General features: G+C 58.4%; 1 protein-coding gene across 14 annotated transcripts in view; it reads right to left on the bottom strand.

The window, feature by feature from the left end:
* Window positions 1-262: 262 nt before the first annotated feature.
* The window catches only part of GAK (cyclin G associated kinase), a 56,271-nt gene continuing 43,255 nt past the window's right edge, over window positions 263-13,278 (bottom strand). For 9 of the 14 annotated variants that reach the window (XM_082727191.1, XM_082727196.1, XM_082727197.1 and 6 more), the window contains 11 exons: window positions 12,940-13,019; window positions 9,873-10,066; window positions 9,009-9,155; window positions 8,351-8,821; window positions 7,782-7,955; window positions 7,171-7,281; window positions 5,857-5,973; window positions 2,252-2,479; window positions 1,622-1,770; window positions 891-1,067; window positions 263-791 (listed from right to left, as the gene is read on the bottom strand). In XM_082727191.1, the coding sequence (XP_082583317.1) occupies window positions 690-791; window positions 891-1,067; window positions 1,622-1,770; window positions 2,252-2,479; window positions 5,857-5,973; window positions 7,171-7,281; window positions 7,782-7,955; window positions 8,351-8,821; window positions 9,009-9,155; window positions 9,873-10,066; window positions 12,940-13,019 (1,950 nt within the window). In that variant the 3' untranslated portion in view covers window positions 263-689. The remainder of the gene's footprint in view (window positions 792-890; window positions 1,068-1,621; window positions 1,771-2,251; window positions 2,480-5,856; window positions 5,974-7,170; window positions 7,282-7,781; window positions 7,956-8,350; window positions 8,822-9,008; window positions 9,156-9,872; window positions 10,067-12,939; window positions 13,020-13,278) is intronic. The other 5 variants (XM_082727192.1, XM_082727190.1, XM_082727195.1 and 2 more) reach the window with 1 other exon arrangement.

The following is a 13,278-nucleotide window of genomic DNA, read 5'->3' as shown; positions in this document are numbered from 1 at the left end:
GCAACTGAAAGGCCCATGTCTGCCCCACTCTGTGGAGGAGGGGCCCAGCGGAACGTGGACATGGGCCAGCATCATTCTGCTCTGGCCATGTGCAGTGACCGTGGGGCCTGTCCAGAGCTCACGGTGAGGGCCGGACCCCCAGACCCAGGCTGCCCGGAAGCCCCGAGGCCTGAATCCACTGCTCGCTGGCTGGGGTTCCTGTGCTCTCCGTGGTCGGGGCCAAGATCACCCCAGAGAAGGTCACACGGCGCCAAAACAAACGTCATCAGAAAATAGTTTAATTCTGTACAGGTGGCGGCCAGGCTGACCACACATAGCGGGTGTCACGCACGGGCTTGTGGGGGGTGGGGGGAGAGCTGAGCGGCACACTCTACCGCAAGCAGAGGTGCCCTCAAGGCAATGGCCACGGGACAAAACGAAATGAATCACAAACCGTGACAGTTATGGGGGTAGCATAATCAACATTTCCTTTGGGACCAAAAAAGAAAAGGAAATTCAGAGGCTTTGGAATGCTTTTTCTTCTCATGCCGGGGAGCGGCGTCTGTTCTAGTCCACTGAGGACGGTGGGCACAGCAAGCTGGGGTGGCCACACCAGCCCATGCCGTGACAGCCACGGACAGGACCTTGGAGGTTGAGCTCAGCAGCTTCTGGCTCCGTGAGCCACACGCACAGCCTCGACCACAATGGCCTCAGAAGAGGGGCCGGGAGCCTTGGCTCTCGAACTCGGCCCACGCATCATTCAGCTCCATGAAGATCATCTTGGCGTACTGCTCGTAGGGCTGCCCTGCCGCCTGGGGGCCAGACCAGTGGGGAGGAGGCCTTAGGCCTGCTGCCAGCACCCCGATCCTCCCACCCTCGATCCTGCCCCCACACCCCGGCCCAGTGCTCACCTTGTCTGGATGGACCACCAGCACAGCCCGGCGGTAATGTTTCTTCACCTGCCCTGGGCTCACCAGGTCAGCCATGCCCACAGGTGTCCAGCGGCTCTCACCGTCCCACAGCACGGTGTGCAGAGTGGACAGCAGTGCACGGATATTCCTCTCCTTACCCTCCGTCCACTCCAGGAGCTGCAGGGCACACAGGTGCTACAGAGAGATCGGGGCAACCACCCCCTCTGCCCCCCAAGCTGCTCCACACACCAGCCACTGCACAGAGCAAGGCTCTGACTGTGAGATGCTCAGCCTGGACATGGACCTGACTGCCCCCACGGCATGGTTCATACCACTCCCTGGGCCCGGCCACACACCACACAGGACCAGACGGCCCTGTAGAGCTGCAAGGCAAAGCCATCCTGTGGAGGGGGCACCCCGACCCCTTGGCAGTGCCCTATCTCAGACCAGCCCAGACAGCAGATGGCTCTCATCAACCCTGCACCGTCTGGGGTTCCATCTGGTCAGGTCTTCAGAGCAGCGAGGCCCTTAATCACCCCAAAACATGTCCAAAAACGCAGGTTAAATGTCAACGGAAGCTGCTGCTGTCTCTGCAAGCATGTTGACCACAACCCTTTCATGTCTGAGAGTCAGGAGCCTCCCTCAGTGGCTGCTGGCTGGCTCGGGGTGCAGGCCAATCCTGCCCGCAAGACCCCCCTCCCTGCAGACCTGGGGTGACCAGCCCCACTCACCTTCAGCTTGAGCGGGTCGGTGTCCCTCGCCTGCTCCTGCCTCCGCATCTCGGCCATGGTCCTCGGCCCCTTCCTGTCAGCCTTGGAGGAGAAACCCTGGTCGGACAGCAGGTCCTCAAAGTCGCTCTCGGACACTCTTGGCTTCTGACCTATGGGCGAATGGAGGCTTGGCCAGCAGACAACGCTCCAGGGGTCCCGCCCATGGGTGCAGGCTGGATGAGGCCCACCCGGAGGATGGGGTGCTGTAGGGACACCTCAGAGGAAAGGCTGTTCAGAAACGGGCGGCCTATCTCTGTGCGGTACACACCACAGCCCACAGCCTGCAAGACTGTTTGGAGATCAATGATGCTTTGGGATTGAAGGACAGCCACGCCCGTCACCTCCTGGGGTTAACGCAGGTGTGCTGTCCCCATGACAGACAGGGCTGCGGGCTCCTGGAGACCGTGGGTCTGGTGGCCATGGCCAGGCCCCAGCACCTTCTTCCAGGCCACAGAAGCCTCCGCCGAGGGAACAGACCTGGGCCCCATGAACATTCTCCCCTGGGTTGGGCCACGAGGTGGAGAACAGGGCAAAACACTAACTACTTCCTAGGAACCATGAAGAATTCACCCACAGGACATGAGGACTTACCGAAGCTGGGGGTGCGGACCCCCCTCTCCTCTCGGCTGCCGATCACACTCAGGTTGGCGGCATAGTTAGGCCTCGGCTGTGCACTAGTTTTTAGGGGTGGCTTGGCCTGGGGGGGCCGTGGGGTGCCCTGGGCTGGGGGCCGACTTGTCTGCTGCCAGGAGCTGCTGCCCGTGGGAGGGGGGACCATTTTGGGCCCGAAACCCCCAGGGGCAAATCCAGCAGGTGCACCTGGGGAGACAGGTCACAACAGGGTGAGTGTCCAAACGCATGATGGCTGCCGCGTCCTGGAGAAGTTGCTAGGGACAGGGGCACTGCCATCTCCAGGACTTCATGTCCACGGGGGCTGGGGACAGCGGGGACACTCAGAGACAAGCGCTGGGCCTGCCTCCCCACTCGCCCTCAGAAGGCACGGCTGCTTCTTGGAACAGACGCCCAGCAAGCTACACAACCAGCACCAGGCCCCCAGGTCCTGGCTCCATGGCTGACCCGTGGCAGCAGACACAGCCACACCAGCGTGCATGCGTGCGCAGCGACCACATGCAGAGACGTGTGTAAGCGAGGTCAGACACTCCTCTGTGCCCCTCCCCGGGGCCATCATTCTGAGACTGCTCCAGAGTCGGGATCAGAACACAGGCTTTGCAGCTGGTGCTTCTCACACAGGACCTGCTCCTTCTCACCGTAAGCAGCTTTTTGGGGCAGAGATGCAACATGGTGTGTTCACTCCCTGACCCCCGGGAGGGCTTCATGGCTGCTCCCATTTTGGGCATTGTGAAGCCACTATCAACACTGTGTGCAAAATTTTGCTGTGTCTCTGGGATAAATGGTCGTTGCACTTTTGTGGGAAACCAATGAGCCATCTCAGACCCCCACCAGCACCTGGGGCCACACTGCTTCCACTGTGGCCACATCTGGGGCGGCCCCAGTCAGGTGGCCCCGTGGTGGGCACCCAGCACCCCCTCCCACATTCTAAGCTGACGGCTCTGGTTGTTGTGGTGCTCACGTATCCGAGGCGTCTGTCAGAGAGCAGACGCTTGGCTCAAAAATGTGTTTTCTGCATCCACAGCTTGTCCTCCCCACCCCTTAGTCAGCACACTCCAGGATAGCGACATGCCCCGCGTCATTCCCTCCGCTGTGGTTTGTGGTGACAAGCAAACCATGCCTGGGTTCCAGAGACGACCTCCTCCATGCTCTCCTCCTCCAGGAGCTGAGGTGTTTCCCGTTCACGTTTCAATCCAGGACTCAGGCCGAGCCGCCTGCTGTGAGGCGTGAGAGTTAGCGTGATGTCACTTGGGTGTCGCAGTGGCTTTTCCCCTCCGTCAAAAATCCACTGGCCTTGCATGTGTGGGTCCACTCATGGGTCCCGGGTCCATTCAGCTCTGATACCAGGCGGTGCTGGGTTCAGCAGCTACAGCGTAAGCCCGAAGCTGGGCGTGGGGTGGGTGACACTCCCATACTCCTTTCCGTTACAGAAATACTCTAGCCACTCGTGGTCCTGACATCCCAAGTAAATGTCCCTATGAGCTGGTCTGAGTCCTCGGCTGCCCGCATCAGCTCCGCACCCGCAGCCCCAGCACACAAGCCCATCTTGCTTGCTGTGAACAGCCTTCCCTGCGCTGTTGACAGGGGCGCCAAGTGCTCTTGCCAGGCCCATGACGGGGCTGACCCTGTTCCCTGGTCACGGAATGTTCCTGGAATAAACCTTCCTTTGCTGCAGTGCACAACTGTGTGAGGACAGTTCCCTCTGCCAGTTGTTTTGTTCAGTCTCTGTCTACATTCATGAGGGACACAGCCCTGCAGGGTTTTTTTGCACAGACTCTGGTTTTGGTCATCAGGGTATCACAAGCTTCCTGAAATTGACTGGAAAACATTTCTTCCTCTTTCTATTTCCTGGAACACACTGGAGAATCAGTATGAATTCTTGAAACATTTGGTAAAATTCTCCAGGGAAACCGTCCACGTAGCACCGGAGATTCCCTTTTGGGAGACTTCCAAGTGTGAATTCGTTTCCCTCCCAGCTATGGGGATATTCCCACAATGTGCTCAGCGCTCGCGGGTTCTCCTGGGGACCGGCTCCGAGGACACAACCAATGTCACTGCCTATAGCCCTTGTACCCTCGCCATCCTCAAGGTCTGCAGGGATGTTCCTGTGTCCTTACTTGATCATCCTTTCACTCGTAGAGCTTTGTCTGTGATTTTACTGATTTTTGAGCTCTCCTGATATTTTCAAAAAATCAGATTCTGTTTCATTAGTTTTCTACTTCACAGATTTTGGCTCTTTATTATTTCCTTCCATCTGTTAGGGCTTAATTCTGTTATCTTTTCAGACACCCCGAGGCTGACAAGAAGGCCACAAGCACCCGCTCAGTGTCCACGTTTGCCCAGTTTAGTGCACCCTCCTGTTTCCTAAATAACTCACTTACTGCTCAGCACTGAAGCACATGAAGACTGACAGTTATCCTGCCGTCCCTGGTTTCCAGTCCAAGTGGTCGGGGGATCTCTGCAGTCTTGAAGAAGGCTCGGGGTGCCTGGGAGTGGGTGTGGTCCGCGCTCACCGGCCGGGACCACTATACGATGCAGGGCCCTGCCATTAGGTGCGCCCCTAGCAACTCCATCACTGTGCCATCCTCACATCCAACCCCTCGTCCAGCGGCCTGATCATTCGAGGAGTCTGACATCTGTAACCTAAGTCTGACTTTGTCTATTTCTCCTTTCCTTCCATCAGTTTTCATCAGGATCGCCTGTTTCCTGAGGGCATGTGAGGCTTGGGGCCGTGGTGCAGCCCTGAGGGCCAGGCTCCAGCCCAAGGATGGGTCACACAGGACCTGAAAGGTCTGACCCCCGAAGCAGGAGGCTCTGGGCAGCCCACCCAGTGTGAGCGGCCAGAGAGGCTGCACAGGCACAAAAGGCCAAGGGCAAACCCACACTCCCAGGAATCCCTCAGAGACATGGCGTAACCTGAAGTGCCAGTAGCTACTCCAAGAAGGAAAGCCACAGGGCTCAACCAGATAGACTCGGGGCGAGCACCAATGCAGCAGAGACGGGCGGGGGAGGGGAGGCGATCCTGCAGGCCCAATGCGCATCTCAAGAGGGGAACAAGAGAGTACAAGGTGCCAGGAGTCTTCCAAGCACCAAGGAACATTGTCTCCAAACCAAACTGAAGGCTGACTTGGCACCATGAGGGGCAGCAGGGAGCGGCCATGAAGCTCCGATGGGAGGAGAGCTCTGTGGCCTGAGGCCCGACACCCTGAGTAACGAGCCTTCCCAGCAGACATCTTTCCAGCCTGGCGTTCCACCTGCTAGTTGATTGCCAAGGAATAAGGAACCTGCTTGGGGACTCTTGGTCTCGATACTCAATGCCCCACATGCATCTGGAGATAACAGAGGGACCCTGAGGACATGTCCCCAGGAGATTCAAGGCCACAGGCAGCAGGCACAGGCACTTGGTGCGGGTGGTTCGTCCATCCCTCCATGACTCCAAGTGCCTGCGTCCCACATGTGCCTCATGCCTCCCGGTGTTAGCTTCGCTCACAAGCCCCTATGAGGGGAGCAGCGCCCCTGACTGCACCCTCCTGCCAGGGGCCGGTACTCTGGGCCCCACACGTCACCTTGGAGGCCAGAACTGAGGTCACCGAGGTCTGCAAACGGGTCCAGGCTCTGAGACTTGGTCCAGCCAGCTGGGGGCCCAGGGGCGGTAGGCTGGCCTCCTGGAGAGAAGAAGGGACCTGGAGAAGGGCAGAGGGCATAAGAAGGTGCACCCCTAGAACACTCCTGAGGCCACGCTCCGTTACTGTCTGCACCCCACCAACCCCAGACACAGCTGTACATGCAGCCAGAGCTGCCTCCTCACAGAAGCTAGCCTCCACGTCACGTGGCTCTGATCCTCAAGTTCCACTTCCCAGAACCCATGTCAGGTGTGAGCAGGCTTTATGCTGTTCCTCACAAGGGCATAAGCTAGTCAGTATTCTAACTGTGAGACACGGTGGGGTCTGAATGAGTTACCACTGTGCACCCCATGATGGAACATTATACAGTTGTTACAAGTAACTGCTGTTCCTACATAAAGAGTTCTTACAAATCAATTAAAAATTAGTTGAATTTCAAGGATGCCTGCCTGGTGGCTCAATTGTTAAGCATCTCCCTTCCACTCAGGTCATGATCCCCGGGGTCCTGGGATCAAGCCCCGTATCGGGCCCCCTGCTCGGCAGGAAGCCTGCTTCTCCCTCTCTCACCTCCCCCTGCTTGTGCTCCCTCTCACTGTGTCTCTCTCTGTCAAATAAATGAATAAAATATTTTTTAAAAAGAAGCTGAATTTCAGAGATGCCTGAGTGCCATAGTTGGTTGAGTGTGACTCTTGGTTTTGGCTCAGGTCATGATCTCAGGGTCATGAGATTGAGCCCAAGTCAGGATTCTTTCTCCCTCTGCCCCTCCTGTTCATGCCCTCTCTCCCTCTCTCTAAATGAGTAACATTTTAAAAGGCTGAATTCCCTCTGTAAAAAAAGAAATACAAATAACTTAAAACCTGCAAAATAATAGCTGACTTCCTTCCTAATGAAAAAACGCAAATCAAGAGACAGTATCTCCAAAGTCCCCATCTGGCCCTGGGGAGAGCCTCAGGCTCGGGGTTGCTCCTGGGCAAACACAGCAGTGAATAGTACTAGGAGGGGACACAGGTCACAGGCCTGCCCCAGCAGCTCACTACTGGAGCATTCTGAGAGGACAGGGCACGGCCCCATGATGCCAGCCATGGCACAGACCCCCAGGGGCCTCCAGGAGGCAGAGGAGCCACGGGACACAGGATAACACCACGGAGTGCTATGGGGACCCTCTGCATCACCTCCCACTGAGGCCTCCTGGCTCACACACTCCTCTGGGAGTGGGCTCCCACCTGAGAACCAGCCTCCACGGGGCTGGGCTCATACCTTCTGCAGTGGTCGAGGGGGTCGGCGCCTCGGCCCAGGCCTCCCAGCCTCCCAGCAGATCTGGGTGGCTGGTCGAGGCTGTCATCTTGCCGGGCTCCACCGGTAGGTCCCCTGGAAAGACAGAAGTGCTCAGTGCTACCCGGGGTAACCCCTGGTGGGAGCAGGCAGCAACAGCCTCCTCTGCCCCCGCTTCATGTGTGAGCAGGGCTGGGCTCACACCCCACCAGGGTCCCGAGAGAGCTGCTCTGGGCTTGGATCACACCAACCCGCTTTCTTTTTCCTTGGAGGCCCAAGAACGTGTCACGTGGTCCCTGAACTAACCAAGTGCACAAGGAGGTCAGCAACCAGAGCCGCCATTCACAGAGCAACAAGCGTCCATACATCTTCAAAGATCCCCCTCCACCCTGTGGCCAGCCGCATGGACTCACAGCTAGGTGCTGGTGCCCCCAGAACTGCCTTTTGCCCTCCTCTGAAGCCCCGCATGGGGAGGACAGCTGCAGGCTGGTCACCTTGCCAGGGGAGGGGGAACCCAGAACACCCCTTCATTGGCCCAGGGCCCATAGGAGGTGACCATGCCACCCACCTCAGCAGGCCCCAACTTTAGCGCTTACCCAGGTGTAGGAAGTCAGCGCTACAGGCTGGGGGTGGGGCGCTGTGGGTGGACGGGAAGGAAGCGGGGGCCGTGGCAGGAGATTCCGAATTAAGAAGTTCACCGAAGAGGTCAGGCTTGGAGCAGGGCTGGCTGCTTGAACCAGATGGCAGTAGGAGAGGATCAAACGGGTCGGCTGCAGAAAAATACCCAGAAAGTGGGCAGATGGGAGGCTCTGTGTGGTGCCTTGGGCCCCAGGTATCAGCCTCAAGGTCAAGTGGGTCCCAGCCAGCGCGACGGCCCCTCAGACCCAGGCTGAGGCCACACCGTCTGCTCCAAGGCGGCGCTGGATGCCAGAAGGGCCTCACCCTAGACTCTCCCAGGAGAGGCAGCCTGTGAGAGGGAGGGAGAGGGAGTGCCACAGGGGCCTGGGAGTCTGCCCGCAGAGCAGCCGGCTCTCCAGCGGGTGGCTGAGGGGCCAGGTGCTGACCCCACCCGTCCACTGTCAGGAGCCCCTCCTAGGGAACCTTGACAGCATGGCCAAGGGCGAAAACCCTCTCCTCTATTTCCCCAACAGACGGAGTAACGTACCAGCTGTAGCCTGCCCTTCCTGGGGTGGGCTCTGTGTGCTCAAGGAAGGGGCTGGGCTTGCAAAGAGCAGGGGGGCCTCTCCACCCAGCAAATCGCCTGAGGGGACTTCTGGAGCCGTGTCAGGGGCCCCCAGGAGGCAGCTGAGCAGGTCGGCGGTACTGGAGGCTGCCCCGCAGGCCTGCGAGGGAGGTGCCAACCCCGCCTCGGAGTTCAGCCCCAGGAGATCGACACTGTCTTCCTGTAGTGTGGGCTCCTGTGGCGTGGCCGGTGTGACCGCATCAAAAATCAACTCTCGCTCTTGCACCCTCACTGCCGGGCCCGGCATGTCCTCCTCAGCTGCGTCCCTGCTCTCTGCTGAGAGCGTCGCTGCTTCCTCATCAGAAGGCTCACTGCCCGCTGCATCCTCCGCCGGGGCTGATGCACTCTCCTTGGCAAAGCGACCTTCGGGGCCCGTCTCGGGGTCCTTCTCCTCTGAGAAAAGAAGCACAGTAGACAGGACGGCAGGGTGAGGCCTTGCCAGAAGCCGCAAAGCAGAGGGTCTGGAAACAGCTGACCCCAGGGAAAGTACTCAGGCCTAAGGGGAGAAGATGTCGCCTGCACGGCAGGCTGGATCCGATGGCTTAGGGGCACAGGGTCCCTGGAGGGGGCCTGCACCCACCGTGCCAATCTAGCGTGTGGAGGAAGCGGCTGCTGTCCGTGCTGCTGCTCTGCGGTGAATCGGACTCTGTGGGCTCGGCATCCAGAGAGCCGGCATCAGCGTCATACTGGGCGGTGGAGCCAGGCTGCCTGGGGAGCTCTGGCTTCCCTGCCAGGGAGAAGACCACGTCAAGGACCCAGCCCACAATGCCACCACCGCCTGCTGTGGCCAGCCAGGTGGCTTCAGGGCCAACGCCCCAGGCTGCCAAGCGTCTCTTGGAGTGGCCAGGCCACACAGCTAAAGCCCTGGGGAACCTGCACTGACCACCAGACAGGGTCCAGTCCGTGAGCAGCTCCCAGTTCACCCAGACATTGCCCCATGCCACTCATATGGACACAGACACTCCCAAGGAAGAGACCGTAAGATGGGCAAACCAAGAACATGAAGACGACCATGACGTCATCAGGAAGTGAGATCACACGCCCTGCCCACAGATGGACACGTGTAGCCCTTCTAAATGCTTTCAAAACAGCCAACCTGGTGAGCGACCACCTGCCCCACTGTGCCCTGCAGGTCCAAACAAAGCCTTGACTTCTTCCAGGTATGCTGAAAACAGCAAGCAATTCCAGCCTGACCCACGATGACCCCAAAGGTCAGCTGCCACCCAGCACCCTGGGGGTCTGGGAGCAGCCGCAGAGTCGTGAACCTGGGAAATGCGAGCATGTGGGGCATGAGAGCTGGTGTTGGAGAAGGTCCCAAGTCGGGGCTCTGCGCCGCCTTCTGCCCATGCAAAGCCAGACCCCAGGATGGGGATGATCCCAGCCCCCAGGAGTCTCCAGTGGCAGCAGCACCACCACCTACATGTTTGGAACACAAGAATCTCACCAAATTTAGAGAGAATGTCTTGCTGCTCCTCCCGGCTGGAAAACAGGATTTTGGGGTTCAGTCCCCTCATGCTGGTGCTCTCCCAGGGTGGAGCCTCCCGGCTGGGCCTGTCTCTGGGCTCCACCTCCACCTCCAGGTTCACTTGGAATAAATCCGGGTATTTCTCCTGAATGTCACACGCATCCAGGTCATACCTACAAGTGGAGGCCAGACGCCAGTTAGGAAGGACTTTTCACGGTCAGTCAGCCAACCCACGTTAACCAGAAAGTGAGCATGGAGTGGCACGTGTGCTTGCCAGGGCAGGTGCGCCGGCAGGACATGGCCCTTCTGCTGTGGGAGTGTGGGTGGCCCTCACCCCCAGCCCTGTGATCCAGATCAGGCACTCAGGGACCTTAATGTGCGTTTCCATTAAACAACGCTGTCCACCCTGCCAAAAATCCCTAACTGTTCACAGGTGCCCGTAAAACCAAAACCACCTCTGGGGAGGGTGGCAGGGCAACGGGAGGCGGGGCACGCGGCTGGCGGGAGAGGAGAGACAAGTTACGCCAAGACTGGGTGTAGGGGCATCACTGCAGGGTCACCATCAGTTCGGGGGGCTCCAAAGCTCTAGGGAGTCCAGCATTTCCCCCGTGTTCCCTCTGGTCATCTCGGACAATGTGTTCACAGACCATGCTGCTGAGGCCCATTCCTCAGCAAGGCAGCAGGCTCCCAGCCTCCATGTTCTTTTAAGTCACCTGACGTCTTTGGGCATTACTTATTTCAAAAGGGGCAGCAGGTTCCTTAGTGACCCAAGCTGTGGAGGGAGCCGCCCTTGGTCCTCTGTGACATCTGTGAGCCCAAAACGAAACACAGCCACCGGACAGTGGGGCTACGGACATGGAGGCAGACTGGGTGGTCAGTCTGGGTGGAAAAGCCTGGCAGACTTCCAGGGACTCAAAGAAATAAAATAAGTGAGCAGGCATAACCCTAATGTGGAACGTCACTGGTTTCAATCCTTCCCACTCCTTCAGAGACAAAACCACCTTTGTGTGAGGGGAGGACACCCAACAGGGCAGCTACGTGGGCAACAACAGCCCGAAGCCGAGCTCCTCTTGTTGAGGCAACAAGGGCAGGAGCAGAGCTCTTTGGGCTCTCAGGCCAAGGTGCACTCCCTCTCTCCATCAAGCACCCACAACAAGGAGACAACATTGGTCACTACACCATTAGGCAGGAGCAGCTCCCAGGGAAACCGCAGGGGTAAGACCCAAGGCAGCGATGTCAGTCAAGGGGAGTCCAGCAGCCAGCAGGGGCCAGGTGAGGCCTAGACCCCCATCCACAAGGAAGGAGCGAGGCAGGGTTCCACACAAAGGAGCACATGACCTCTGTAGGCTCAGCTCTGGGGGCCACAGGGCCTTGGGGGCAGCTCTGGGCACCACGTTGGCGAACCCCCATGCCCCCCCTCCCCACCCTGCCTCATCCCTGAGGAGGGCCTCTGGGGCTTGGCCTACCCAGCTCACCTCACAGGCCAGTGAGGGAACAATGAGGGTCTGTGAGCAGGGCCACTACCCCCACAACCCCGCCCCACACAGCAGGAGGCTGTAAGGCCCAGGCCTCACTAGATGGCCCCAGGGGCCAACATGCTTGGCTCAGAAACAAAAATGCTTCCTGTGTCATGAATTCAATTCTGCCCACTTGAACACACTGGTGACCCTCCCTCAGTGACAGGAGAGCTCATTGAGGATGGACCCATGGACACTGTTCCAAGTTCTTTCAAGCTGTCCTATTCCCACTGCCTCTCCGCAAAATAGTTCCCACCGCCTCTCCGCCCACAGGAGACATGCACTTTCCTCCATCCATCAGGCAATGCAACAACTTTCTCCTCATTTAAGTAATCCATCTTTGGAAGCACCACACAGGCAGTAACACATGGGCCTGAGAGCACAACTCAGTCAAGTTCTGTGCTTGCAACTGGGACGTTTGCAGGAGAAATGCCCTTTCCAGCCCCCACAGAAGTCCCCATGTCAGAGGCAGCCACTCCCTGGTCCTCTGCACCCAGAGGGTCAGAGCTGAGTCCTCCCAAGACTGCAGGAGTGAGTCCTAACACTCCCTTTATTCACTGGGCAGAGAGGGGCCCAGGTCTGGAGAGTGTGGGACCTGGGCAGCCATAAGCAGTGGGTCCCAGAGCTCCTCCCCAGCTCTCCTTTCACCCCTGGAAGGATGCTTCCAGGGGCGAAAGGTGGGTGGTAGGTGTGCATGCGTGTGAGACCAAGGGGAAAAATGGCCAACTGGAATCAAAATGCCCCTGGGGCGTCTGGGGGTTACTGTCAGTTAAGTGTCTGACTTGGTTTCGGCTTAGGTTATGATCTCAGGGTCATGAGATCAAGCCCTGCACCGGGCTCGTGCTAGGTGGGGAGTCTGCCTGGGATTCTCTCTCCCACTTGCATGTGCTCTCTCTCTGTCCCAAATGCCCACTGTGCCAACCTGTCCTACTACCTGAGCCCCTTTGCCTCAAATATAAGGTATGCATACCCACCACGGACTAGGAGCGAGGTGTCTGAGGCCCTTACGCGGGACTTTAACAAGGTAACGAATCCGGGAACACAAGAAACTAAAGAGCCTTGGGTGAGTCAAGGGGATTATCCCTGACTGTGTGTATTTTGGTTTTTATCTCTAACCCCAGACTATGGACTTCCCCCAATCACCTCCGACCTCAGTGCCTAGCAGAGCACTCCCACGTCCTAGGTGCTCTCTGTGTCAAAGAGCAATGAACACCCATTCAGCTGTTCATTCCATATCCAGTGGGTCAATGGCTACATTCTAACAAGAAATGCACCAGGTCAGTCCCCAGGTCCCCGAGGTGCACGGTGGCAGCTGCCACAGCCCACTGGAGGCGTCACCTGCTGGACAGTAAACACGCTCAGAGGTGGAGAGAGACCCAGGACTGGAGTACAGTGTGGCATCCCAGCCATGCAGGAACCACATCGCCTGCCAGTGTCCAGCGCACGGCACTCATTTCCACGGGGTACACAGCAGGCGGGCACTGTGCCCCTGACCCTCCTGACCTCTCCCATGTGTGACATCCACATACTTGGCAAATTTCACAGTCGTTGCATTCCGAGGCACAAAGCCCGTGTGAAACTGGACCTGGAACATCTTCATGGATGCCACCTGCAGAGAGGGTGCAGACAAGAGATGCTTAAGCTGGGGAGGGCACATCATGTGCTCACACCGCACACACACGCTTCCCAGCTGACGGGCTCAGACAGCCTGATGCACAGCGCCCTCCCGACAAGCAGCTTCTCAGGGTCTGAGGTAGGGCAGCCTCAGAGCTGTAACTCAGCAGGCCCCACGCAGACAGCATCCCGCAGCACGGGAACTCCGGGTGTTTTGGGCTAAAATCCCCTCTGCCTTGTACCACACAAGGCAC

The sequence above is a fragment of the Mustela nivalis genome (genome assembly GCF_964662115.1).
Source record: "Mustela nivalis genome assembly, chromosome: 4".
Classification (NCBI taxonomy): Eukaryota; Metazoa; Chordata; class Mammalia; order Carnivora; family Mustelidae; genus Mustela; species Mustela nivalis.
Note: the sequence above shows the minus strand (reverse complement) of the source record. Positions and strands in the feature narration are given on the sequence as shown.